General features: G+C 41.4%; 1 protein-coding gene across 3 annotated transcripts in view; it reads left to right on the top strand.

Moving 5' to 3' along the window:
• LOC126416277 (probable ATP-dependent RNA helicase spindle-E) overlaps positions 1-26,836 on the top strand; it is a 264,514-nt gene that overhangs the window by 180,031 nt on the left and 57,647 nt on the right. For all 3 annotated transcript variants that reach the window (XM_050083917.1, XM_050083919.1, XM_050083916.1), the window contains exons 19-21: positions 1,132-1,269; positions 5,148-5,288; positions 12,464-12,606. In XM_050083917.1, the coding sequence (XP_049939874.1) occupies positions 1,132-1,269; positions 5,148-5,288; positions 12,464-12,606 (422 nt within the window). The remainder of the gene's footprint in view (positions 1-1,131; positions 1,270-5,147; positions 5,289-12,463; positions 12,607-26,836) is intronic.

Raw genomic sequence — 26,836 nt, 5'->3', positions numbered from 1 at the left:
TTTTCCTTTATATATCATTATGAAGCGTAACTAGTATGGAAATTTCAGGAGGGGGAAACAACAAACAAAAATGTGAATAGGCAATTATATATGGTGTGTAGTCACATGCATTAGTCCAGAGATTTGTAATATATGTCTATTTACCAAACACTTTTCAGATATAGGTAAGTAGTTGCCTATTCCCATTTTCTGTTTGTTGTGAATAGTTTGTGAGTAAGAGAAAAACTAAAATTTGTCAAGGTATGCCAAGGAGCGTACCCAAGCAACATGTTAAAACTTCCTTAAGAACATTGCTCTTCCACATGATATGACTCGTAATTTCTGTCATGTAATTCTTTGACACAACTATGTTTACATGAACTGTATAATGGAACTATTCCTAAGCAGATACTTTGTAACCAGTTGCCAAATTTTAATACTTATTAATTGTAAAACGTTCTGGTTCCTCCACACCCTTTTATCAAGTGAGTTTGGGTTTTAAACTTAAAACCCTACTTCATTCACTAATTTAAGTGTTTTTACCATTCTACTAGTAGTTTTAAGTTGTCGAATAGTTTTATGGCAAAGTATGTAATGATACTTATTTAACCTGCAAGTACTTGTTCTGACAGAGGCATTCTTAACACTGCGTGGCATGTATTCCTAAAAGCTTCTAATTTATTGATGCGGGATGACATAGAGCCTATTCCTCTCTGAAAAATGTTGAACGGACTGGTGACCTTTGTGGTATGGTCCCTTCAACCCCCACAAACCAACCAAAAGTTTGAAGTGTTGTTGCCATTCTCTGTTCTTATGAACAGAACTGAAGAGGTTATGGTTTATTATTTTTATTTTTTAAGTTTTGTTGTGAACTGTATATTTTTCTGAAATTCATTGAGGGGGCCACATTTCTGATTTAGTGCTTCATTACTATATTAAACTGTATAATTTTATTATCCAGATATCTGTAATAGTGTTCTGTGTTTGAACGAGTAGTTTATTTAATGAACATAATTGTTTCATCAAATGATTTATGAAAATTTCTGCTAAATATGCTGAAAGGCTGTTCTTTAAGGTAATTTCCTTTTCTTTGTTTGAAATGTACTAGGTATGTAAATTTTGTTATTTTTTCCCTTCTTTCTCCATTCACAGATCTACTCTGTTGTTCACGGGGTGATTTCTGTTGAGCTTTTTAAACATTATAATGGCCTGAAAACGAAGAGCAGTGTGAACAAGAACTTAATAGAGGAGGGTTATGCCGAACCGGCAGAGGAAAGCTTCTTGTCAAAGGTAATGTAAGAGATTTATGAGTCTGGGGCTTAAAAGCAGAGGGTATTAGTTCAAGGTGTGAAATTGTCATTTGCTGTACATATTGAAATCTGATGACAATTTATTTTTCGTTCCTTCTCATCCTTCCCCATCTTTCGTTTGACTGACAGCTACTATTAACTTTCAGAGTCTTTTCATCGTAACAGGTGCACTCTAACTTTTTCCTCTGTTTTGCCGACTGAAAAAACTTAAGATTTCAGAAGTTAATATATATGCCACATTTTGCACACGTCTGCCAGTCTGTTGCTGCTGCAAAGGTAGATAATTTTGTTCTGTCTTAATATCTTTGTATAATTCTTGTCTCTCTCTACTCAAACTGGATGGATCCCTCTCAAACTCAGGTTTGAGAGATCTGTTCCTTCTTTCTAACCTTTTACAAAGTATCCATCTTTCCTCCTAGAGGGGGAAACTTGCAGTTCCGAGAGCTAGGATAGTTTTTCTACTATTATTGGCAGTGTCATATCCAAAGGTAATCAGTGGCCAGCCAGTTTATCTTTTTGTTAGTTTATAGTTTCCTTATAAATATATTAAGTATTGGACTCCATTACAAGCCAATGCTATGTACCAATCCTTAAAAATCTTGTCAAGTGAGGATTGTCTGCTGGTGAATAGTCAGAAAAAAACGAGACTTTAAGGAAAATGAAGGTGTAAGTTCAAATGGGAAATAAAGCAAAATGTACTCTCTCTCTCTCTCTCTCTCTCTCTCTCTCTCTCTCTCTCAACATCACCACTACCACTGTGTTCCATGTCTGCACCGTGGAACCACTGACGTTGGGGAGTTGGATACTGATGACATGTGGAGTAAACCACATGCTCATTGTCTCTTTTGTTAATTTCCACAGGATATTTGGTACTTTGGCCATGGCTACTTGTGGTCATTTGTTTTGACACATTACCTCTTAAATGAAAATATGTTTCAACTTTTTAGCTAATTCCTCATTCATGAGGACCATTTTCCTTAGGCTCGGTGGTAGTAAAATTAGCATGCCTTTTTAAAAAATAAATATGGTTCATATATTCTTGTTTTGTGGTATGTTCCACATCGTTGAGAATGTCCTCAATACAAATCTGTGGAACAAAAAATACATCTAATCTAAAATGACAGCTCATTGGTAGTCATACTGACATACAGTGATAGGAAAAAAAATTGAGTTGTAAAAAAATAGGCAAAATTATCAGGTGTGTTGGTAGATAGTGTGTGATGTTCTAGGCTGTCCTTATACTGAAAAGATATATTTTACTATTTTTGGGCTGAAAACTGTAATATTTAAAAAATGAGCCAGTTTGCTGGGAGTTCTCGTGGATGGTGAATAAAATAGTTATCATCCTTCTTAAAGGCTGCAGATTGTGTACAGTTATAGTGAATAGTCAACTACAGTAGAAATTTACTCAATGGGTGAGTATTGAAACCAACAATGGAAGGATGACCTGTATGATTTGATTTTTGCTTGTTGAGAAATAGGTACAAAGTGGGAATTTGAACTTGAAGTTTAGTGCAGATCATAATGGATTCAGGAGTTTGTATCAAAATGAGACCAGAAGTTGTAGAAGAATTTTGACATTAGTTTGACTGTGTGTGGTGTCATCAGATAGTTGACAGTGGCAACATATCAAGGGCAACAGATCAATTACTGTTGTGCTCTGGTAAGTGAAAATCCAAAACCATCATTTTAAAAAAATGAAATAGGGTATATTAACAACAGTATGAAAAGGATAGATTGTTACTCAACATATAGAGGAGGCGTTGAGCAATCAGACTCATTGAGAAAATATTGCTATATAATTTGATTTTATCCAGCATCATTAATGGTTGGTAAAAGCCTGAAACTATCAAAACAATGGGTTTGTTTATAAAATAACTTTTTCTGCTACCAATCACAGTTTTCTCTTTGTTTGTTGCCTAATGCTTTTTTTGTAAATGGCTGCAATTTTCATGTGTGTTTTTCTTGCATTATACCCTCTTGAAAATGGGCAAACTACTACAGAACAAATATGTACACAACTATTGTACCAGAGAGAAATCAAATGTAATCCAAAAATATCACAGAATGACAGCCTATCAGAGAAGCACAATTAACATTGGTGTGATACTACACAGTAACATACCAGAGGAGATAAAAATTGCTACATATCCAATATTTAAAATTAAGCTAAAGGCATTTCTTATAAAACACTGTTTCTAGTCAGTAAAACAATTTCTGAGTATGTAACAAGAAAAAAGTTATTTGAAAATTAAATTGTAAGAATGGATACTTAATGTTAATTCACCTAGTCGCTAATACTATTTATTATTGCAACTTTTCTTTGACCTGTTCAGTATCAGTTGTACAAAGTGTACTGTGTGATAAAACTGGACCAATAAAAAAAATCAGTAAATCATCATGAATATATGGCACAACACACAAAAAACAAACTTTGAAATAGGACTCATTTCAGAAAATGCATCATACAAAATATAAACAGAAATAAAATTGTGACTGGTAGCAGAAAAAGTTATTTTATGAACAAACCGATTGACTACTAGGTATTATTAGGTATTAGGCTAAGTCCTTTGTCAGTCATAAAAATGTGTGTGTTCTTGTTTTGTTTTGTAGTGTCTGATGAGGGACTTAGTCCGATAGCTGACTATATGTAACATTTTTTGTCCAATGTGCCAGTCCACCACTCAGTGCCTCCATTATGAGATGAGCAGCAATCTATCCTATTTCATATAATTGTTATTCCAGCTCAAATTTTCTACTGTTTGATATAAAAAGAATAGTAACTGTCAGACCATAAACAAGCACAGAAGGAAGTGAAAGTAATCTAAATTTACTGTTTCATTCTATTCTGTTGTAATTTCTATGTTAAAAGCCAAACCATGTTGTAAAAATAAATAACACTTTAAAACTGTATTGAGGCATTTTTTCATGAAGTGTTAAATTTTAGACTTCTGAATAATTCTATTTTGTTGGCCAGGAGGATAATATATTTGTAATTTGCACACAACAAACCTCAAATTATTTCTCATATAATAAGCCACATTTCAAACGCAAAGTTTTATTTTTAGAGTTATGTAATTATTTATGTTGTCAGTGAGCCAGTTCTTTCTCAAGATTGAGATAATCTACTAATATCTGGAAACGTTACATTCCTAGCAGAGCTATAGACCTGTAAAGCCAGACATTACGTCTTACAGTTGTTGCTTTCATAGCTGCTGTTATAATGTTGTCTTTACCAGCAACATTCTTGGAAGATATGGCTTCTCAAACACAATTTTTACACAGACATTTCACCATTCACTGTATAAGTCACATGTTAAAAGGTTTAACAAATATTGCCACAAAATATCTGGCTGATGCATTGCTATCAAGAATCAACAGCCTTGTTATAAATCATGACTAATACTTTCATTAAAAAGGTTTGTGCCAGTTTGATGCATGTAATATTCAGACGACAGCAGTTGACATACCAGTGATATATTTGTTGAAATTTGTATTAAAAAATTACATGTTGCCAAGCAGGGCAATCCAAATGGCACCATTGTGGCATTATCTGAATACGGAGCAGTGTGATTTAATTTTAAACAACTCAGTCAATAATGTAGTAAAAGCCTTTGTTGTCAGTGACTGCCCTTATGTTTGTGATTTTCTTCATAATTGAAAGAAGAAAAACTTTAGGATGTTTATGACCATACAATAATGATATTGTGACTCAGTTATAACTTTCTTTCCACTCAAAAGTTTATGCATTACTAGTTAACATTAGGTTTTTTTATGTTATAAAAATGGTGATTTCTTGGGGCTTATTATAAGATTCAAGATGCATACTCATTATCCCATGAAACTCTTTAATTTCAGATAAACCATGATCTACGTCTTCAGCATAAAGAATGGACAAATGAGCAGAAGCTAGCTTACAACCGCCAACAAGAGACTAATTTGCCGTGGGTGGAGGAAATAGAGCCTGAACCGCCAAGACCTGAAGAATGTCGCATAAAGGTCAGTGATCTATCAAGAGATGTTATGATGCTTAATGTAACGTAATCCATGGACATTTTATTTTAGTGTCTACTTCCATTTCTGTTCCCACCTGACCACATGCCTGCTCTCTCCCATAGGCAGCACTAGCAACTTTGCAAACCCCTTCCCTGCTACCCTTCGCTCTCCCCACCACATGCCTCTTCTGTACTTCCAGCCACCATAACTAAGGATGCTGCTCGGCTCAAACACAGTCACAGTCTTACACTCCAGAGGCGACAGTGGCCCCTTGGTTGTGAGTTGTGATTTTGGAAATGTGTGTGTGTTTTCTACATCTGATGAAAGGCAGTCCAGAAGCTGAATATTTCTAGTATTCTTTTTCATTGCCTGTCTGCAGTTCGATGCCTCTTCTGTGTAGTGGGTATCAATCTATCCTTTCCATATAATTTTTATTCCATCCTGGAATTTATATGAATAAGTGCAGTGCATGCATTAGTTCTAATGGAACCGGTAAGTGTTTTTAGATGATTGTGAAGTGATTTTACGTTGTAGTTTTATCTTTCATGTACCAGCATAATGGAAGCCTATTATTCCACACATCTTTAATGATACCTTACAAATGCAGGTCTTGTATAATAGCAGGCAGATTACATTACAATTTCAGCTGTTTCGCAGTAATGGAATAACTTGTTGTCATTTGTTTACTGGGTTCTGTAGATCATTCTTAATAGCAAAGGGCTTGCAATAGGAGATATGTATTTCACAGTAACAGAGATGAACAAGTACTCATGGCTTTTAGAGTGCCTGTTAACTGGACATTTGTTTCTTGTTTTGATCCATACTACCATCTCTCAAAATACGGAATATATTTTTAAATTTTTTTTTCTCCTAGACACTGCTCTTCAAGACCTGTCCCATACATCCTCCCACCACCACGTACTTCAGTCTGGTCGCAATCATCACCTATCCCATCAAAAGCAGGGCTACGTTGGAAAGCCGTCATCTGATCAACACCTTAAGCTGCAACCACTGTGCTGCATTTTGAGTGAGGGTGATAACCAACAAGCTGTCTGTCCGCATGAATGGCCACTGACAAACTGTGTCCAAGATACAGCTGGACCATCCAGTTGCTGAGTGCGCTGCCTGACACTCTGTTCTTCATTTCAATGACTGCTTCTCAGCTTGCACAATTTGGATCCTTACCACCAACACCAGCTTTCGTGAATTGTGCAGATGGGAACTCTCCATGCAATATATCCTTCGTTCCCGTAATCCTCCTCACCTCACCATTTGTTTGTCATTGTCCTGTACTCACCTATTCCCATCCCTGTTCCCATTTCAGCACTACACAGCCTTCTGTTCCAACACACCCAAAGACTTTTTCCTTCTCTCTTTCTGCTGCCCCCCCCCCCCCCCTCTTTGCCCATCCTCTAACCTTCTGACTGCACCTAGCTGCCCCACCACCTTCCCCCACCTTGTCCCCGTACGCTCCCACAAGCAGCACTTCACTGTCCTCCACCCCTACTCTGCTGTCCCTCCCCCTCCCCACCCCAGCCTCCTCCTTACCCTCACCACACAGTTTGCTTCTACCATCATGCACTGCTGCTTGTAGTCTGGTCTCGGCAGACAGAGACTGTGCTTGTGTGTGTGTGTGTGTGTGTGTGTGTGTGTGTGTGTGTGTGCGCGCGCGCGCGTATTGTCTAATTACGATGAAGGCCTTTTTGGCTGAAAGCTTACTTGCTGACAGTCCTTCTTTTGTGCCTATTGTGACTCAGCATCTCCACTATATGGTATGTAGCAGCTATTCTTTTCAACAACTTTTCTTCCATGCCATAATCCAGTGCCGTTTTCCTTTGTTACTGTTTTCTAAGGCATTACTATACTCAGCGACTGTCCATCTTTCTCTTCTTTCATGTGTTTCACTTGACAACTTCAAAAACCTGCACTGCACACACTGCTTATAGGTCAATTGTCTCAGCTGCCCACAACAGCCAGTTACAAGACTGGGCTGATTGTTGGTGGAGCATGTCATGCCCCACATTACTCCCGCTGATATAATTAATTCTAGACCTTCAAATGGATCACTCTTCCTGTGTCAGCCTCGGCTTTTTCGCGTGTTTTTTTCCATATCTTCCTGTGCAACACGAACTTATATCTCATCCTACTAACCCCTCCCCACCCCCTCCCACCCTCCCCACTCCCCTCCCCACTCTCTCTCCTGTCTACTTCACTTTGCTAACTTCACCTAATCTAGTCACATCAGCTGTCCCCCTTGTTCACATTTATCCAACTTGAGACCTGCAACCCATATTACAATCTTTTTATTTATTTTTTATTCAATCTCATTGTGTTTTCTTGTTGATTTCAGTTGGTTTTGTCTTTTGCTATTGGCCCACTACCCTAGATTTCATCCAATTTCCCCATACTTCATTCATTTCACTCTTTTTGTGGTTTTACTGATGTGTTTTGGCATATTTTTGAGATTTTTTAACAACATATTTCTATGTTATTTATGTATTTTTAAGCATTTTTCTCCTCCACCATGGATCCTTACTCCTTCCATCCGTGTCAGTACAGTAAAGTTTCCTAATCGTTAGACAGAATCCTATCCCACATACTGTTCCTGCATTGTTGCTTGGCTCATGGAATCACCCAAATAGCCTTACATTCAAATTACTCACCTGCGGCTGTAAATTGTCCTTCCACAATGACCTCTACCTGTTCAGAGTCTGCCAGGCTTTAACCCTCACCAACATAAAACCATGTCAATCAGGCCCAAACCTCCTTGCAATACCATCTCTCCATCTATAAAATTCTCCTGCTATGCAATCCCAAATTCCTATATCCTATATCACACATTGAAACTCATGCTCTCCAGGAACTAGAGCAGCATGCACAACACCACCTCAAAAAACTTTCCACCCTGTTCACTTCCTTCTGCTGCCTTGGACTAACACTATCCATCACATCTACAACAACCTCCAAACCTCCCCCACATCACCTCATCGCTGACAGATGCTGCCTTGCAGACCTACTACATTTACCCCACCCTCAAAAACTCCCTCCCACCACTGTACGGAATCCAGAACCGAAACAGACTTGAAACACAGTCCTCTAGGAACCTTAGCCCCACAGAAGTGTCAATCCTTTCCAAAGGCCTCACCCTTTGTCCAACTCCCAAATTCAGTCATGCAGGACTCATTAAAGACATTCTTTCCTTCATCAGATCCCTACATTGGAAACACTTCTCAGTACCAACCCTACCAATCAGACTCAACCAGAGACCCATGTTGGACCCTGCCTGCCTCAGTTCACTTCTCCAACTAATCCTGATCCACGCCCAATGTGCCTTGAGTTACCCACTGTTAACTTTCCAGGATTTTGTAACATAGATCCTTGCCTCACCGTCATTCCCCAAATCCCTCAACATGCAAGCTAACTGTACATCCACAGAAAGAACCACAATCCAACACCTAAAACTGATCCTGACCTTATAATCCTACCTGCTGATGAAAGGCTCCACCACTATTGTTTTGAACTTAGAGGATTACCTGGTAGAAGGACTCTGCGAGCTGTCACATTCATCCACCTACAAACACTCCCACAGCGACCCCATTCCAGAAGTCCAGCAGGATCTCCAGTCTCCCCTCAAATCCTTTGGTCCATCCCAGAACCTCTCACCAGAGTCCATCTTCCTCCTCATGCCTGTCACTCCACGCACTCTTACATTCTACATGCTTAATAAAGTCCATAAACCTAACCACCATTGCAGCCAGTTACTGTACCCTCACTGAGAGAATCTCTGCTCTCGTAGACCCAACTTCTTCAGCCTATTACCCACAACCTGGCCTCCTACATAAAAGATCCCAACCATTTCCTTCCCTGACTCTCCACAGTTCCTATACCTTTACCATATGATGCCGTGCTCGTCACCGTTGATTCCACCTCCTTTTACATTAACATCCCTAATGCCCATGTCCTTACCACTATTGAACACTACTTTTCCCAACACTTGACGGGTTACAAACCTACAGCCTCCTTTTTAGTTGCCATGACTACCTATATCCTTACCCACAATACCTGTCCTTTCAAGACATCATCTACAAACAAATCTAGGGTACAGTTATGGTTACCTGCATGGCACCTTCCTACGCCAAGCTATTTATGGGCCATCTAGAAGCATCCTTTCTAACCACCCAGAATCCCAAAACCCTAACCTGGTTCAGATTCATTGATGACATCTTAGTGACCTGGATTTAGAGTGGGGATAGCCTATCCACATTCCTCCAGGACCTTAACACCTTCTCCCCCATTCGCTTCACCTGGTCCTCCTAAACCTAAGGAGCCACCTTCCTCAATGTTGACCTCCACCTCAAAGATGCCTACATTATTACCTCCACCCATATCAAACCTACCAACTACCAACAATTCTTCCATGTCGACAGCTGCCATCCATTCTATACCAAGAAGTCCCTTCTGTACAGCCTAGCCAGCCCATGACCATCACATCTTTAGTGATGAGCTGTCCCTCTCAGAACATACTGATATTCTCAAAAATGTTCAAATGTGTGTGAATTCCTAAGGGACCAAATTGCTGAGGTCATCAGTCCCTAGACTTACACACTACTTCAAACAAAATTATGCTATGAACAACACATACAACCATTCCTGAGGGAGGACTTGGACCTGCTGTGGGAGCGGCCGTGCAATTCATGACATGGCACCTCAAACCATGCTGCCCGAGATTCTCACTGAGGCCTTCAAAGATTGTAATTACTTTCTTGGCCTTATGCAGAAACAATGTCCTCTACCTTATCTATCCAATCACCCCCACCCCTTATTATTCGAGTACCACTCAGGACTGGAGCATCCGAATCACATACTCTGCCAGGCTTTCAGGTTTCTCGTCGTGCCCAGAAATGAGGAATGTCCTACTCACTATCCCTCCCCTGACTCTCCACAGTTCCTATACCTTTACCATATGATGCCGTGCTCGTCACCATTGATTCCACCTCCTTTTACATTAACATCCCTAATGCCCATGTCCTTACCACTATTGAACACTACTTTTCCCAACACTTGACGGTTTACAAACCTACAGCCTCCTTTTTAGTTGCCATGACTACCTATATCCTTACCCACAATACCTGATACTGCCCAACGAACATAAGCGATATCCACATCCATTCCTAAATAACCCCTGCTACCAACCTCTTGTCTCATGGCTTGTATCTTTGTAATAAACCTAAATGCAAGACCTGTCCCATACATCGTCTCACCACTACCTACTCTAGTCTGGTCACAAGCACCACCTATCCTATCAAAGGCAGGGCTACATGTAAAACCAGTCATGTTATCTATAAGCTAAGTTGCAACCACTGTGCTGCATTCTATATGGGCATGACAACCAACAAACTGTCTGTCCGCATGAATGGCCACTGACAAACTGTGGCCAAGAAACAGCTGGACCATGCAGTTGCTGAGCACCTGTCCAACACAACATTCTTCATTTCAATGACTGCTCACAGCCTGTGCCATCTAAATTCTTCCCACCAGCACTAGCTTTTTTGAACTGTGCAGTTGGGGAATCTCCCTGCAATATATCCTACATTCCCATAACCCTCCTAGTCTCAACCCTTGTTAGTCATTGTCCTATTCCCACTCCAGTATTACACAGCTCTCTCTTCCACCAATGCACTCAGTCTTTTTACTGCTCTCCTTTTCTGCTGCCCCCTTCTCCCCATCTAATATCCTGGCTGCACCAAGCTTCTCTCCCCATCTCATCCCTGTATGCTCTCACAAGCAGCACTTTACCATAACCTGTCCCTACGGTGCTGTCCCTGCCCCTCCTTGCCGCATCCTCCTCCTCACCCCCACCACGCAGTTAGCTTCTACTGTCACACGCTGTTGCCTGCAGCCTGGCCTCAGCAGCCATAGATAGTGGTCATGTCTGTGTGAATGTGTGTGTGTGTGTGTGTGTGTGTGGGTTGGTGGTCTAATTCCAATGAATGCCTTTTTGGCCAGAAGCTTACTTGCCGACAGTCTTTTTGTTGTGTCTATCTGTGACTCAGCATCACCACTATGTGGTGAGTAGCCACTATCCTTTTCATAATATTAAACCGTGGAAAAGCCAGGATGGAATGTAACAGTATTATGAAAAGGAAAGTTGCCACTCACCACATAGCAGAGTTGCTGAGTCGTGAGAGGCATAACAAAACAACTGTCACAAATAAAGCCGACTGAAAAGAATTGTTCAGCGGGACAGGAATGGAACCCTTCCATCAGCATGTGAAACATTCAATGAAACATCATCTATATGAGCTTTTTGGAGCCAAAGGCCCATTTACGTACCCTTGATGATAGCATGACACAAAGCGCTACGCCTTGCCTGGGCCTCTCAACACTGACATTGGACTGTTGATGATTGTAAACATGTTGCCTGGACGGATGAGTCTCGTTTCACATTGTATTGAGCAGGTGGATGTGTATGGGTATGGAGACAACCTCATGAATCCATGGACCCTGCATGTCAGCAGGGCACTGCTCAAGCTAGTGAAGGCTCTGTAGTGGCGTGGGACGTGTGCGGTTGGAGTGATATGGGATCCCTGATATATCCAGGTACAACTCTGGGAGGTGACATGTATGTAAGCATCCTGTCTGATTACCTGTATCCATTCGATTACCTGTATCCATTCATGTCCATTGCACATTCCAACGGACTTAGGTAATTCTAGTAGGGCAGTGTGACACCCCACAAGTCCAGAATTGCTACAGAGTGGCAGCAGGAACACTCTTCTGACTTTAAACACTTCCGCTGGCCACCAAACTCCCCAGACTTGATCATTATTCAGCATGTCTGAGATGCCTTGCAACTGGCTGTTCAGAAGAGATCTCCACCCCGTCGCACTCTTACTTATTTATGGATAGCCCTGCAGGATTCATGGTGGCGATTCCCTCCAGCACTACTTCAGGCGTTAGTAGAGTCCATGCCAAGTCATGGTGTGGGGACCCTTCAAGATATCAGGCAGGTGTACTAATTTCTTTGACTCTTCAATGTAGTAATTAGTAAAATTAATCTGGTGGGTTTGTGAACAGTGAATGCATAAAGCTGGAGGAGATGGGTAGACACAGATTTAATCTGTTACACCTTTATTTATGTTAGTGTTTGGACTTATAAAGGAATTGCTATTTTTCAGGTGGAATTAAAGGGACCCAGAAGCCCTCTAGAAATGAAATTATATAACCTGACCAGAGCTGGCCAGAGGAGAGATGTTGGTGTGGAGTGGAATTCTGTCAATTCCGTACTTCTTGACACAGATCCTCAAGATCCACATGAGAGGTGGGTTATAATTTTGCATCAGTATTTCTAAATCTGTTTAATGCAACCCCCCCCCCCCTCTCTCTCTCTCTCTCTCTCTCTCTCTCTCTCTCTCTCTCTCACACACACACACACACACTCACACACACACACACACACACACACACTCTTTTTACTTTTTGTAATACACAGTTTACTCTCACATTGGAGACAACTTGAATCAGTCCATATATACTTAAGTCTTCCAAATCGAGGTTTAACTTTGCAGCTTCCTCTTCTGCTCTCCAAGTCTGTTTCCCTTTGCTCATCAATTATGTTGTAGGTTTTTTGTTTACATATTTATAGTTTATATCTTATGTTGCTGTTCCTCAGAGTCACCTTTACTTCTCCATTCTGATTCATTGTGGACCTGTCTGAACCAGTTATTACTGATTTTGTGTTCCCAAAAGGTCTTGAATAATTGTTCCACTAGCTTGTTTTCTGGTAATCTTGATATATGGCAGAAAAGGGAATTCTCCTTTTTCAAATTGTACCAGTTACTGACCCACTTTCCTGATACACCAGTTTGTTCGATATCAGTTTCCACTGTTCGTATATTTGGTGTTTTCTTTAATGATCTTTTGCATGATTCTTCTATCTGCTTTCTGTATTTTATCTGTTGTTGATTTGGTATTCAACTTGAATAGTGTTTAACTTCTGTATTTTGATTTCTGTTTAACAATAGAACAATAGCATATCAGTTTGGTGTTCATTGAGAATGATTTTTTTCTTGTAGACTGGTCAAGAGTCACTTTGTACTTGTTTTTTATAGTTGTTCTGATTTCTATTGAGGCTTTCACCTTTGATTTCCACATTATGATTTCACCAAGATATTTGAACATACTTAGAATCTGAATTTGTTTCTTATTGTTCAGTTGAACATCTGACATTTCATCCTTGAAGGATGACAACATATATATTTTTTGAAATGAGATTTGCAATCCAACATCTGCTGTTATTCTTTCCAAGTCCTTCAGCTTGAAGCTTAGCTGCTTCCATAATGTTTACAAGTAGTGCAAGATCAGCTACAGATAATAGGCAATTAAGTTTGATGTTTTTACTGATCCTGATGTATTGTTGGCATTTCTTAGTCCATTCTCATGTGACATTCTCCAGTGTGAAGTTAAACAGTAATGGTGAGAGCCCATCACCCTGTCAAAGACCAGTTCAACTCCCACATGATCCAGACTGCGGGGTCCTGTCCATTCGTATTGTATAGGGTGCCTAAAGGATGCTGCTATACAACAATTCAAGCATATAACGTGTATAGTTTTATTTCAATGAATACTTAACTTTGTGTTTAGAAGAAGTGTCGTAAGCAATGGGCGACATGCAAACACTATTGTTTTTCGTTATAAACAAAGTCCAAACAAGCAATGGATGTGGACCACTAACAACTGTTCTCATAGAATTCTCTGTCAGGCCATGCTAATACTCTGTGAATGTTGTTGTTGTCTTCAGTACTGAGACTTGTTTGATGCAGCTCTCGATGCTACTCTGTCTTGTGCAAGCTTCTTCATCTCCAAGTAACTACTGCACCCTGCATCCTTCTGAATCTGCTTAGTGCATTCATCTCTTGGTCTCCCCTCTGTGATTTTTACCCTCCATGCTGCCCTCCAATACTAAATTGTGATTCCTTAATGCCTCAGACCATGTCCTACCAACTGATTCCTTCTTCTAGCCAAGTTGTGCCACAAATTACTCTTCTCCCCAATTCTATTCAGTACCTCCTCATTAGTTACATGATCTACCCATCTAATCTTCAGCATTCTTCTGTGGCACCACATTTCAAAAGCTTGTATTCTCCTCTTGTCCAAACTATTTATTGTCCGTGTTTCACATCCATACATGGCTACCCTCCATACAAATACTTTTAGAAAAGACATCCTGAAACTTAAATCTATACTCGATGTTAACAGATTTCTCTTCTTCAGAAACAATTTTCGTGCCGTTGCCAGTGTACAATTTATATCCTCTCTACTTCATCCATCATCAGTTATTTTTCTCCCCAAATAGCAAAACTAATCTACTACTATAAGTATTTCATTTCTGATTTAATTCCGTCAACATCACATGATTTAATTCGACTACATTCCATTATCCTCATTTTGCTTTTGTTGTTGTTCATCTTATATTCTCCTTTGAAGACACTGTCCATTCTGTTCTACTGCTCCTCCAGGTCCTTTTCTGTCTCTGACAGAATTACAATGTCATCAGCAAACCACAAAAGTTTTTATTTCATCTCCATGGATTTTAATTCCTACCCCAAATTTTTCTTTTGTTTCCTTTACTGCTTGCTCAGTATACAGATTGAATAACATCGGAGATAGGCTATAACCCTGTCTCACTTCCTTCTCAACCACTGCTTCCCTTTCATACCCCTTTTGTCTTATAACTGCCATCTAGTTTCTGTACAAATTGTAAATAGCCTTTCACTCTCTGTATTTGATCCCTGCCATTTTCAGAATTTGTAAGAGAGTATTCCAGTCAACATTGTCAAAAGCTTTCTGTAAGTCTAAAAATGCTATAAAAATAGGTTTGCCTTTCCTTAATTTATCTTCTAAGATAACTCATAGGGTCAGTATTTCCTCACGTGTTCCAACAATTCTACGGAATCCAGACTGATCTTCCCTGAGGTCAGCTTCTACCAGTTTTTCCATTCGTCTGTAAAGAATTTGTGTTAGTATTTTGCAATCATGACTTGTTAAACTGATAGTTTATAGATACACACAAAACAGAACCAAAAATTTTACGTTCCTAGCTTTCGGAACAAGTGTTCCTTCATCAGGGAGGAGAGAGGGGAAAGAAAGGGAAGAAGGGAAAGTAGATTCAGTCAGTCACAACCCAGGTTATGTAGCAACAGGGAAAGGAAAACAGGGAGGGTAGCAAGGATGGAGGCATGGTTGTCAGAGGGAAGCCAAAGATATTCTACTCTAAGTACTGTGCCAGCTTCAAACCAAAGAGGATGCATACAGAAGTAAAGAGCTATATAGTATAAAGATAAACACAACTATGTAGGATGAAAAGATGCGTGAATGGCTAAAGAGGAAAGGGAAAGAGGAGAAGACTGAAGAGTAAATGGGAGTGAGGTGGTTTAACGTAGGTTCAGTCCAGGGGGATGGCGGGATGAAAGGATGTGTTGCAAGTTCCCATCTCCGCAGTTCAGAGGGACTGGTGTTGGGTGGGAGAAGCCAAATGGCACCTACAGTTTAGCAGGTTCCTAGGTCCCTAGAATTATGCTGGAGGGCATGCTCTGCTACTGGGTATTGGACATCTCCTAGGCGGACAGTTCGTCTGTGTCCGTTCATGCGCTCAGCCAGTTTAGTTGTTATCATACCGATGTAAAAGGCTGTGCAGTGCAGGCATGTCAGTTGATAAATGACATATGTAGTTTCACATGTGGCCCTGCCTTGAATTGTGTATGTTTTACCAGTAGCGGGGCTGGAGTAGGTGTTTTTGGGGGGGGGGGGGGGGATGCATGGGGCAGGTTTTGCAGCGGGGTCGGTTACAGGGGTAGGAACCGCTGGGTAGAGAAGGTAGTCTGGGAATATTGTAGGGTTTAACAAGGATGTTACGGAGGTTAGGGGGGCGACGAAAGGCAACTCTGGTTGGTGTGGGGAGAATTTTGTCAAGGGATGATCTCATTTCAGGGGTTGACTTGAGAAAGTCATATCCCTGGCGGAGTAATTTGTTGATGTTTTCGAGGCCAGGATAATATTGGGTGACAAGGGGGATGCTTCTGTGTGGTCTGGGGATAGGAACATTGTTGTTGGACGGGGAGAAATGTATTGCTCGGGAGATCTGTTTGTGGACAAGGTCTGCAGGATAGTTGCGGGATAGGAAAGCACTGGTTAGGTTATAGGTGTAATTGTTGAGGGATTCGTCACTGGAGCAGATACGTTTGCCACGAATACCTAGGCTGTAGGGAAGGGAGCGTTTGATGTGGAATGGATGGCAGCTATCAAAGTGAAGGTACTGTTGTTTGTTTGTGGGTTTGATATGGACAGAGATGTGGATGTGAGCTTCAACAAGATGAAGGTCAACATCCAGGAAGGTGGCTTGGGTTTTGGAGAAGGACCAGGTGAAATTCAGATTCGAAAAGGAGTTGAGGTTATGGAGGAAATTAAGGAGTGTTTCTTCACCATGAGTCCAGACCACAAAGATGTCATCTATAAACCTATACCAGGCCAGGGGAAGCAGCTGTTGGGTCTTCAGGAAAGCCTCCTCCATGCAGTCCATGAAGAGGTTGGCATAGGACGGAGCCATCCTGGTTCCCATGGCCGTTCCCCTGATTTGTTTGTAGGTCTGGCCTTCAAAAGTGAAGTAATTATGGGTGTGGATGAAGTTGGTAAGTGTGATAAGGAACGAGGTTTTTGGAAGATCTTCGGGTGGGCGTTGGGAGAGGTAGTGCTCAAGGGCAGAGAGACCATGGGTATGTGGGATGTTTGTGTAAAGGGATGTAGCATCTATGGTGACAAGAAAGGTTTCAGGTGGGAAAAGAGTGGGAATGGATTTGAGGCGTTCTAGGAAGCGGTTTGTGTCTTTGATGTAGGATGGGAGTCTGTGGGTGATAGGTTGGAGGTGTTGGTCTACCAGAGCTGAGATACGTTCTGTTGGGGCTTTGAAGCCTACCACAATGGGACGGCCAGGATGGTTCTCTTTGTGGATTTTGGGTAATAGGTAGAAGGTAGGGGTACGTGGCTCAGGTGGAGTGAGTAAGTCTATGGAAGCTGTTGTGAGGCCTTGTGAGGGACCTTGGATTTTTAGGATTTTCTGCAGCTCAGTCTGGATGGAGGGAATGGGATCCTGGGTAACAGCTTTGTAGGTTGAGGTGTCGGAGAGTTGACGCAGTCCTTCTGCCACATACTCCACACGGTCAAGTACCACAGTTGTGGAGCCTTTATCCGCCGGGAGGATGACAATAGAACAGTCTATTTTCAGCTCCTTAATGGCACGGGATTCAGCTGGGGTGATGTTGGGGGTTGTCGGGATGTTCTTCAAGAAGGACTGGGAGGCAACACCGGATGTGAGGAATTCCTGAAATGTCTGCAAGGGATGGTTTTGGGGGAGGGGAGGAGGATCCCTTTGAGAAGGCAGTCGGAACTGTTCTAGACAGGGTTCAACACTGGGTCTAGTATTTGGGGGCTACCCAAACACAGCCCAGACAACTATCCCCAGACCACACAGAAGCATCCCCCTTGTCACCCAGTATTATCCTGGCCTCGAAAACATCAACAAATTACTCCGCCAGGGATATGACTTTCTCAAGTCAACCCCTGAAATGAGATCATCCCTTGACAAAATTCTCCCCACACCACCCAGAGTTGCCTTTCGTCGCCCCCCTAACCTCCGTAACATCCTTGTTAAACCCTACAATATTCCCAGACTACCTTCTCTACCCGGCGGTTCCTACCCCTGTAACCGACCCCGCTGCAAAACCTGCCCCATGCATCCCCCCACAACCACCTACTCCAGCCCCGCTACTGGTAAAACATACACAATTCAAGGCAGGGCCACATGTGAAACTACACATGTCATTTATCAACTGACATGCCTGCACTGCACAGCCTTTTACATCGGTATGACAACAACTAAACTGGCTGAGCGCATGAACGGACACAGACGAACTGTCCGCCTAGGAGATGTCCAATACCCAGTAGCAGAGCATGCCCTCCAGCATAATTCTAGGGACCTAGGAACCTGCTACACTGTAGGTGCCATTTGGCTTCTCCCACCCAACACCAGTCCCTCTGAACTGCGGAGATGGGAACTTGCAACACATCCTTTCATCCCGCCATCCCCCTGGACTGAACCTACGTTAAACCACCTCACTCCCATTTACTCTTCAGTCTTCTCCTCTTTCCCTTTCCTCTTTAGCCATTCACGCATCTTTTCATCCTACATAGTTGTGTTTATCTTTATACTATATAGCTCTTTACTTCTGTATGCATCCTCTTTGGTTTGAAGCTGGCACAGTACTTAGAGTAGAATATCTTTGGCTTCCCTCTGACAACCATGCCTCCATCCTTGCTACCCTCCCTGTTTTCCTTTCCCTGTTGCTACATAACCTGGGTTGTGAGTAACTGAATCTACTTTCCCTTCTTCCCTTTCTTTCCCCTCTCTCCTCCCTGATGAAGGAACATTTGTTCCGAAAGCTAGGAACGTAAAATTTTTGGTTCTGTTTTGTGTGTATCTATCGGCTGTACTGAGCTGAGGTAAGTACTGGCCAGCCCCTGTATCTCTTTGTTTGTATTTGTTTCACATCTTTATATGAGATTTTCCATTAATCATTTAAACTGATAGTTTGGTAGTTTTCACACCTGTCAACACCTGCTTTCTTTGGGATTGGTGTTGTTATATTCTTCTTGAAGTTTGTGGGTATTTTGCCTGTCTCGTTCATCTTGCTCACCAGATGGTAGTGTATTGTCGGGGCTGTCATTCCCGAGGCAATCAGTAATTCTAATGGAATGTTGTCTATTCCAGGGGCCTTGTTTCGACTTAGGTCTTTCAGTACTCTGTCAAATTCTTCATGCAGTATCATGTCTCCCATTTCATTTTTATCTACGTCCTCTTCCATTTCCATAATTTTGCTCTCAAGTCCATCGGCCTTGTAGAGACCCTCTATATCCTACGTCCACCTTTTTGCTTTCCCTTCTGTGCTTAGAACTGGTTTTCCATATGAGCTCTTGATATTCATACAAGTGGTTCTCTTTTCTCCAAAGGTCTCTTCAATTTTCCTGTAGGCAGTATCTATCCTACTCTTAGCGATATATGCCTTTACATCTTTACATTTGTCCGTCCCGGCTTAGCCATTTTGCACTTCCTGTCGCTCTCATTTTTGAGACATTTGTATTCCTGTTTGCCTACTTCATTTACTGCATTTTTATATTTTCTCCTTTCATCAGTTAAATTCAGTATGTCTTCTGTTACCCAAGGATTTCTACTAGCCCTCATCTTTTTACCTACTTGATCATCTGCTGCCTTCACTATTTCATCTCTCAAAGCTACCCATTCTTCTTCTACTGTTTTTCTTTCCCCCATTCTTCTCAGTCATTCCCTAATGCTCGCTCTGAAACTCTCTACAACTTGTGGTTCTTTCAGTTTATCCAGGTCCAATCTCCTTAAATTCCCACCTTTTGCAGTTTATTTAGTTTTAATCTACAATTCATAACCAATAGATGTGGTCAGAGTCCACATCTGCTCCTGGAAATGTCTTAAAATTTAAAACCTGGTTCCTAAATCTCTGTCTTACCATTATATAATCTATCTGAAACCTTCCAGTGTCTCCAGACCTCTTCCACGTGTAAAACCTTCTTTCATGATTCTTAAACCATGTGTTAGCTTTGATTAAGTTATGCTCTGTGCAAAATTATACCAAGCGACTTCTTCTTTCATTCCTTACCCCCATTCCATATTCACCTATTATTTTTCCTTCTATTTCTTTTGCTAGTATCGAATTCCAGTCCCCCATGACTAATAAATTTTCATCTCCCTTCACTATCTGAATAATTTCTTTTATTTCATTCTACATTTCTTCAATCATTTCTTCATCTGCAGAGCTAGTTGGTATATAAATTTGTACTACTGCAGTAAGCGTGGGCTTTGTGTCTATCTCGGCTACAATACTGTGTTCACTATGCTGTTCGTAGTAGCTTACCCACACTCCTATTTTTTTATTCACTGTTAAACCTACTCCTGCATTACCCCTATTTGATTTTGTATTTATAACCCTTTATTCATCCGACCAGAAGTCTTGTTCCTCCAGACACCAAACTTCACTAATTCCCACTATATCTAACTTTAACCTATCCATTTCCATTTTTAATTTTTCTAACCTACCTGCCCAATTAAGGGATACGACATTCCATGCTCCGATCCATAGAATGCCAGTTTTCGTTCTCCTGATAATGACGTTTTCCTGAGTAGTGGCCACCCAGAGAAACCAATGGGGGACTATTTTACCATACAGTAAAGTCGTTGCGAATACTGTCCACTAATGTCCGGCTGAGGCTGGCAGGAGCAGCACTTATATTCACTTTGGCTAGATGCTGCCCCTATCATGGCGATGTCCTGGTCTGCGTGCTATTGGCTGACGTCATCTCACCGCCTTCTGTGGTCTTGCATTCTTCTTCTTCTTCATTCCGATGTTTGTGGCTACACCAGAACACAGACAGTTCATCTCTAAATTGAACTTTTGATTTAGTATTCTTATGGTTTATTCCATAAAGTTTGAGTTTTTGGTGTAGACCAAAGTCCATAAAGGTGTTTTTTTTTTTTTTTTTTTTTTTTTTTTGTGAACAAAAGTGGTGAATGAACTACTTGTTTTGAACTCTATTATTTTTCAGGATCCACTTAAGATTGATACACGGATCAGAGAAGCTTCTTCGTGGTCAAAATCGTCCATGATATTCTCAGTTGAGTTGTTCCTGAAGTTTTGCGTATATAATCCTAGACAAAATCCTATATATGACCTCAAGTAGAGATATCCTGTGATATTTAATTGGGTCTCACTTCTTGTGTAATGGGTGCTTTTCTTATTTTTTATACAATTTTTATGCTATTCTTTCCAATTTCCTCCTCTTTTGTGTCCTACTTCATCTCTTTCTTCTTTTTGATTCATCTTTACTCCCATACCTTTTCTCTCGTCTCTGAACTGTTGCTGTCACAATGCTTACTAATTTACTATCTTAGATTTTCTTCTCTCTCTCTCTCTCTCTCTCTCTCTCTCTCTCTCTCTCTCTCTCTCATGAATTTTCTTCATATTTGGCTCTCCTCCCCCTTGTGCAAGATATTTCCCCCTTTGCCTGGGAGTGCAAGTGACTTGCCTGGCCCACCACACCCCCTTCCTTTTTTCATGGTCTACCAACCTCTTCCTCTCTGCTCCTCGAAGAAATCCTTTCTCCTCCTTGAAAGAAAAACCTGTCTTTGCCTCTAGCCAAGTGTGCTTTGATCTACTCAGATACTTTCTGTTGGCTTTACTGGGAAGGTTGTCTCCCAAATGTTCACTAAGTAATTCTCAGCCCAACTGTCTCTTCATAAAGTTAACAACTTTATGTACTGAAATGTGGTGCCACTAAAGATGCTGGTGATAAAATTGGTAGATTGGATAATTAATGAGGAGATACCAAATCAAATTGGGGAAAAAAGAAATTCATGGCACATCTGAACTAAAAGAAGGGATTCTTTAATGGGACACATCATCAGATGGCAAGGAAACAGGAAACTTCAGTCTGGTAGTGGAGAGAAGTGTTGAGGGAGAGTGGAGAGTATGGGGGGGGGGGGGGGGCAAAAATTGTTGAATGTGACCAACAAGGCTTGAGTGCTGTAAGTAGATTGAATGTGCTCTCAGTTGCAGGAGCTATGTAGAAATGAAGGGACTTGACAGGATAGACTAATGTGGAAATTCACATCAGATCATTATTTGGTGTGAAGGCGACAACAACAACAACAACAACAACAACATGAATTGAATCTGCCTTTTTACACAGTAAACAGTAGAAAAAGTACAATTATACCTGTGGAAGGCAGATAGCTATGTGACAAATGGAATGTGCACTAGGTAAATTATAATTGCAAGAGAAACAATCCAACAGCACTGAAATATGTGTATAAAAAATTATAAAGGCATATTTTTTGTTCATGATGGCATTCTGAAAAAGTTGTTATTTTAAATATATTTTCCTACTTTTTCTTTTGCTTTTTGTAAAATCAGTACATTTTGCACCCAATTGAGAAAGTGAGAGGATGTTAAAAGTGAAAGGTACATTTTTTCCCTGGATTAAATTGGCCCTTTCTTTATTTTGTTTGTGTAACTTACAGTCTGTACTGTTATATAATTGCCAGTCTATACTGCCCTACTGCTTTGCTCCCAAACATCCAAAGTGACTTTTAATGATAACATCAGTAAAGTAGATTTCTACTATTAATTTTTTGTAGCTACACACTGGAAATCCTCTTTTTTACAGATCATTTTACAACTACTAATTCTGAGTCTGTTATGTGCATTGCAGATTATGTCACCTCTGATGAGTTTTGTAAAATTCCTCTGATGCTCATTGTATGACAGTAGTTTTAGTTATTATGTGTTGATTATTTTCAGAATGGCAGTCATTGTCTTTGAAAAACCTTAATTGTTTCATCCTTGTTGGGTGGTGGTGTTACCAAATACAGTCTTTTACATTCCAAATTTCAGTGGCTGCTCTTACTATTCTTCTGGTAGTACCCTGTGAATCATATTGATTGAAGTCTAATACAGACAATCTTCAATGCTTTATCAATCAATGCTGTGCTGGCCTAATAAGCAAGACTGTATACTCGCCCTATCAAGAGCTCAGCATTTGTTTCCTGGGTACGGGATTGGCGACCTTGGGGTTCCTGAGCTGGAATGTAAGCACCACCAGTCCCCTGTCACCATAAGCTCTGGGCATGCTTTGGCGACCATTATGCGGCGCGGTAATGGAACGTTGTATCTCAGGGAACGCGGATCTTAGCCTGACTGCCCAGATCATAAGGATGGTAAAAACCTCTGTAATAAACCCCTCAGGCTTGAGATGTGCTGTGCACTGATGAGATGCATATCTATTGAGGTGGAAGAGTCGTTAGTGGGCAACCTCTAGGGTACCTGCTGCACCACAGACTTATTCAGGCACATGGGCTCTGACTGAGTTGACCCTTATTTCCCTGGCTGCTAGTTGGACTGAAATGGATCCTCCAAAATTTTCTTTTCCTCCTCCCAGTGGAAAGGGTGGGGTGCTGTAAGGTACCAACACCCAAACTAAAAAGTGGCTTGTATAGCCAGTCCTCCTGATTCAGTCAGTAGTAACATAATGCATGCTGTTCCACAGAATGTGTTTCTTATAGTAGTTTCGAGAAAGTTTCTCCATTTTACATACAGAAAGGCTTAGAAGGCATTGTGGGCACCTTAACATCTGTTAAGCACTTGCACAGTGGCACTGTGTTGGTTGAAACATCCAGCTCCCAACAAGTAAAGCACAAAGCCTCAGGGAGTGTGCAAACTGAATAGCACAACACCTTGAACTACGAAAGTGTTGTGAGTTGCAGGGATCTAGTTGACTTTCCCTGAGAAGAACTAGCTGAGTGATCCCAGGAAGGCATTGTCGACGTGCAAAATGTTATGTAATGGTTGGATAACAATCTTGTCAAATCAGACACTCTTTTAACAGCACAAAACTACCAATGCATGTCAAAGCGGGTTTCCTATGCCTAAGTGTATGACCTTATTTCCCAAACCCAGTGTGGTGTTTTAAATGTCAGAACTTTGGGCAAATTACTCTTGGTTGTAAAGGAGAAGCGACTTGTGGCAAATGTGGTAAAGCTGCTCAAGATGGTGTTGGTCATTTCTTTTCTCCAAAGTGTGTCAACTGCTCTGGGGATCACCCTGTCCGGAGTAGGGCCTGCAGAGTTTTCCTTGAAGAATGGAAGATCCATGATATAAAAATGACGAAGTACATCCCGTATGGTGAAGCCAAGAAGTTATACAAGTCCATGCAGGTGCCCATGTTCACTGCCTCATTATTTTCTGTTCTCAAACAGCAAGTCCAGAAAACTGATGCCACTACACAAACTGAGGTTGCTATTGTCAGCACTAGCACCTGTGCTTGTCTGTGCACTTGTGCTGCTGCAGTTTCCTTGAAGCCTGCTCCCTCCCCCCAAAATTTCAGAAAAGGACATGCTTCCTGACATCCTGTAACTACCTGCCCCTCCGAAGGTCAAGTCTTGCCCAATGCTCAGCACTGCTGCTACCACCACCACCACCACCACCACTTCAGAGGTTGTGGCTCCAAATCCACTTCAGACCAAAAAAATCGAAGTCCGAAGTCGAAGGCAAAGAATTGCTCACTGATGGAAGTATGCAGTCTGATGATATTGACGTCATCCTATCTGATGTCTTTCTTGAATCTTCTTCGGAGGTCATGGAGCTTGTGTCGGCTCGACGCGTATTTAAGGAGAGCAAGAAAAGGACATGGCTGGCGTTTCTGGGTTCTATCATTTGTTCCACTTGCCTTACAAAAGTGTGGGAAGCCATCCGGAGGAATTTCAGTGGACAAAGTCGTTTACTGATAGCAGCAGTGCGAATTGGGTGTCTTCAAACAACACTTGGAGATATTGTTCAAACGGTGATAGAGCATTTTGCGAAGACTGTAGCCCCTGCCAGCCAAGATCTGGCATTTTGCTGTTACTGTGCACCTGTAGAGAGGGGCAAGTTAGACTTCAGATCCCACAATTGAGTCTTACAACTGCCCTTTCTCCATGTGGGAGCTGGAATTGGCACTGTCTGAGACTCGTGATACTGCATCTGGTCATGATCAAATCTGGTTCTTCATGCTTTGACATTTGGCACCAGCATCAAAGGAAATCCTCCTTGAACGTTTTTAATTTTATATGACAGTAATGTCAATTCCCCAACTCATGGAGAGAGGCACTTTTGGTACCTCTCCTCAAACCAGGAATGGACCACGCATGTCCCAGTAGTTATTGGGGTATTGCCATAACAAACTGTGTAGAAAATACCCTGGAGTGAATTGTTAACCCTTGTCTGGTCTGGTTGTTAGAGACCAGGTAATTCCTTAGCGACCCTCAGTGTGGATTCCAGAGATTTCGGTCCACTGTCGATAACCTGACTCTGCTAGGGGTGGCTATTCAGCAGGCTTTCCTACGTAAACATCAATGTGTTGGTGTATTCTTCAATATCAGTAAGGCATACTATACTACTTGGAGCACTGTATTCTTGCACAATCACTTCAAGGGGTTTTTGTGGCTTCATAAAGTATTTCCTGTCTCAGCAGTTTTTTAGGAGTTGAGTTGGTGGCACACTGTCAGATGGTTTTTAGCCAGAGAATGGTGTCGCTCAGGGCAGTATTTTAAGTGATACCCTCTTTGCCATAGTCATAAACAGTATCACATCTATGAGAAAGAGACCTGTACAGTGCTCCTTATTTGTGGATGATTTTGCTGTATTCTGTTCCTCCTCCAGTTTTGAAAAAGTGAACCATCAATTGCAACTTACATTGCAGAGGTTAGAGGAGTGAGCTGCAAAGACAGGACTTCAGTATTCTCCAGATAAGTGTGTGTGTTCATTTTAGTCATTCTCGTCATATTTTTAATTTACTTAAGAGACTTGATGAGGTTTCTTGGCCTCGTTTTTTACTCCAGATTGTCGTAGTTGCCACACCTGAGAGACCTGAAAACCAGAACCCTCAAGGCACTGAACATCACAAAGTGCCTTAGCCACAGGACTTGGGGAGCATACAGGGCACATCTACATCTACATCTACATCTACATCTACATCCATACTCCGCAAGCCACCTGACGGTGTGTGGCGGAGGGTACCCTGAGTACCTCTATCGGTTCTCCCGTCTATTCCAGTCTCGTATTGTTCGTGGAAAGGAGTGTCGGTATGCTTCTGTGTGGGCTCTAATCTCTCTGATTTTATCCTGATGGTCTCTTCGCGAGATATACGTAGGAGGGAGCAATATACTGCTTGACTCTTCGGTGAAGGTACGCTCTCGAAACTTTAACAAAAGCCCGTACCGAGCTAATGAGCGTCTCTCCTGCAGAGTCTTCCACTGGAGTTTATCTATCATCTCCGTAACGCTTTCGCGATTACTAAATGATCCTGTAACGAAGTGCGCTGCTCTCCGTTGGATCTTCTCTATATCTTCTATCAACCCTATCTGGTACAGATCCCACACTGCTGAGCAGTATTCAAGCAGTGGGCGAACAAGTGTACTGTAACCTACTTCCTTTGTTTTCGGATTGCATTTCCTTAGGATTCTTCCAATGAATCTCAGTCTGGCATCTTCATTACTGACGAACAACTTTATATGATCATTCCATTTTAAATCACTCCTAATGCGTACTCCCAGATAATTTATGGAATTAACTGCTTGCAGTTTCTGACCTGCTATTTTGTAGCTAAATGATAAGGAATCTATCTTTCTATGTATTCGCAGCATATTATACTTGTCTACATTGAGATTCAATTGCCATTCCCTGCACCGTGCGGCAATTCGCTGCAGATCCTCCTGCATTTCAGTACAATTTTCCATTGTTACAACCTCTCGATACACCACAGCATCATCTGCAAAAAGCCTCGGTGAACTTCCGATGTCATCCAAAAGGTCATTTATGTTTATTGTGAATAGCAACGGTCCTATGACACTCCCCTGCGGCACACCTGAAATCACTCTT

The sequence above is a fragment of the Schistocerca serialis genome, chromosome 8, assembly GCF_023864345.2.
Source record: "Schistocerca serialis cubense isolate TAMUIC-IGC-003099 chromosome 8, iqSchSeri2.2, whole genome shotgun sequence".
NCBI lineage: Eukaryota > Metazoa > Arthropoda > Insecta > Orthoptera > Acrididae > Schistocerca > Schistocerca serialis.
This window is presented reverse-complemented; position numbering and strand designations above follow the sequence as displayed.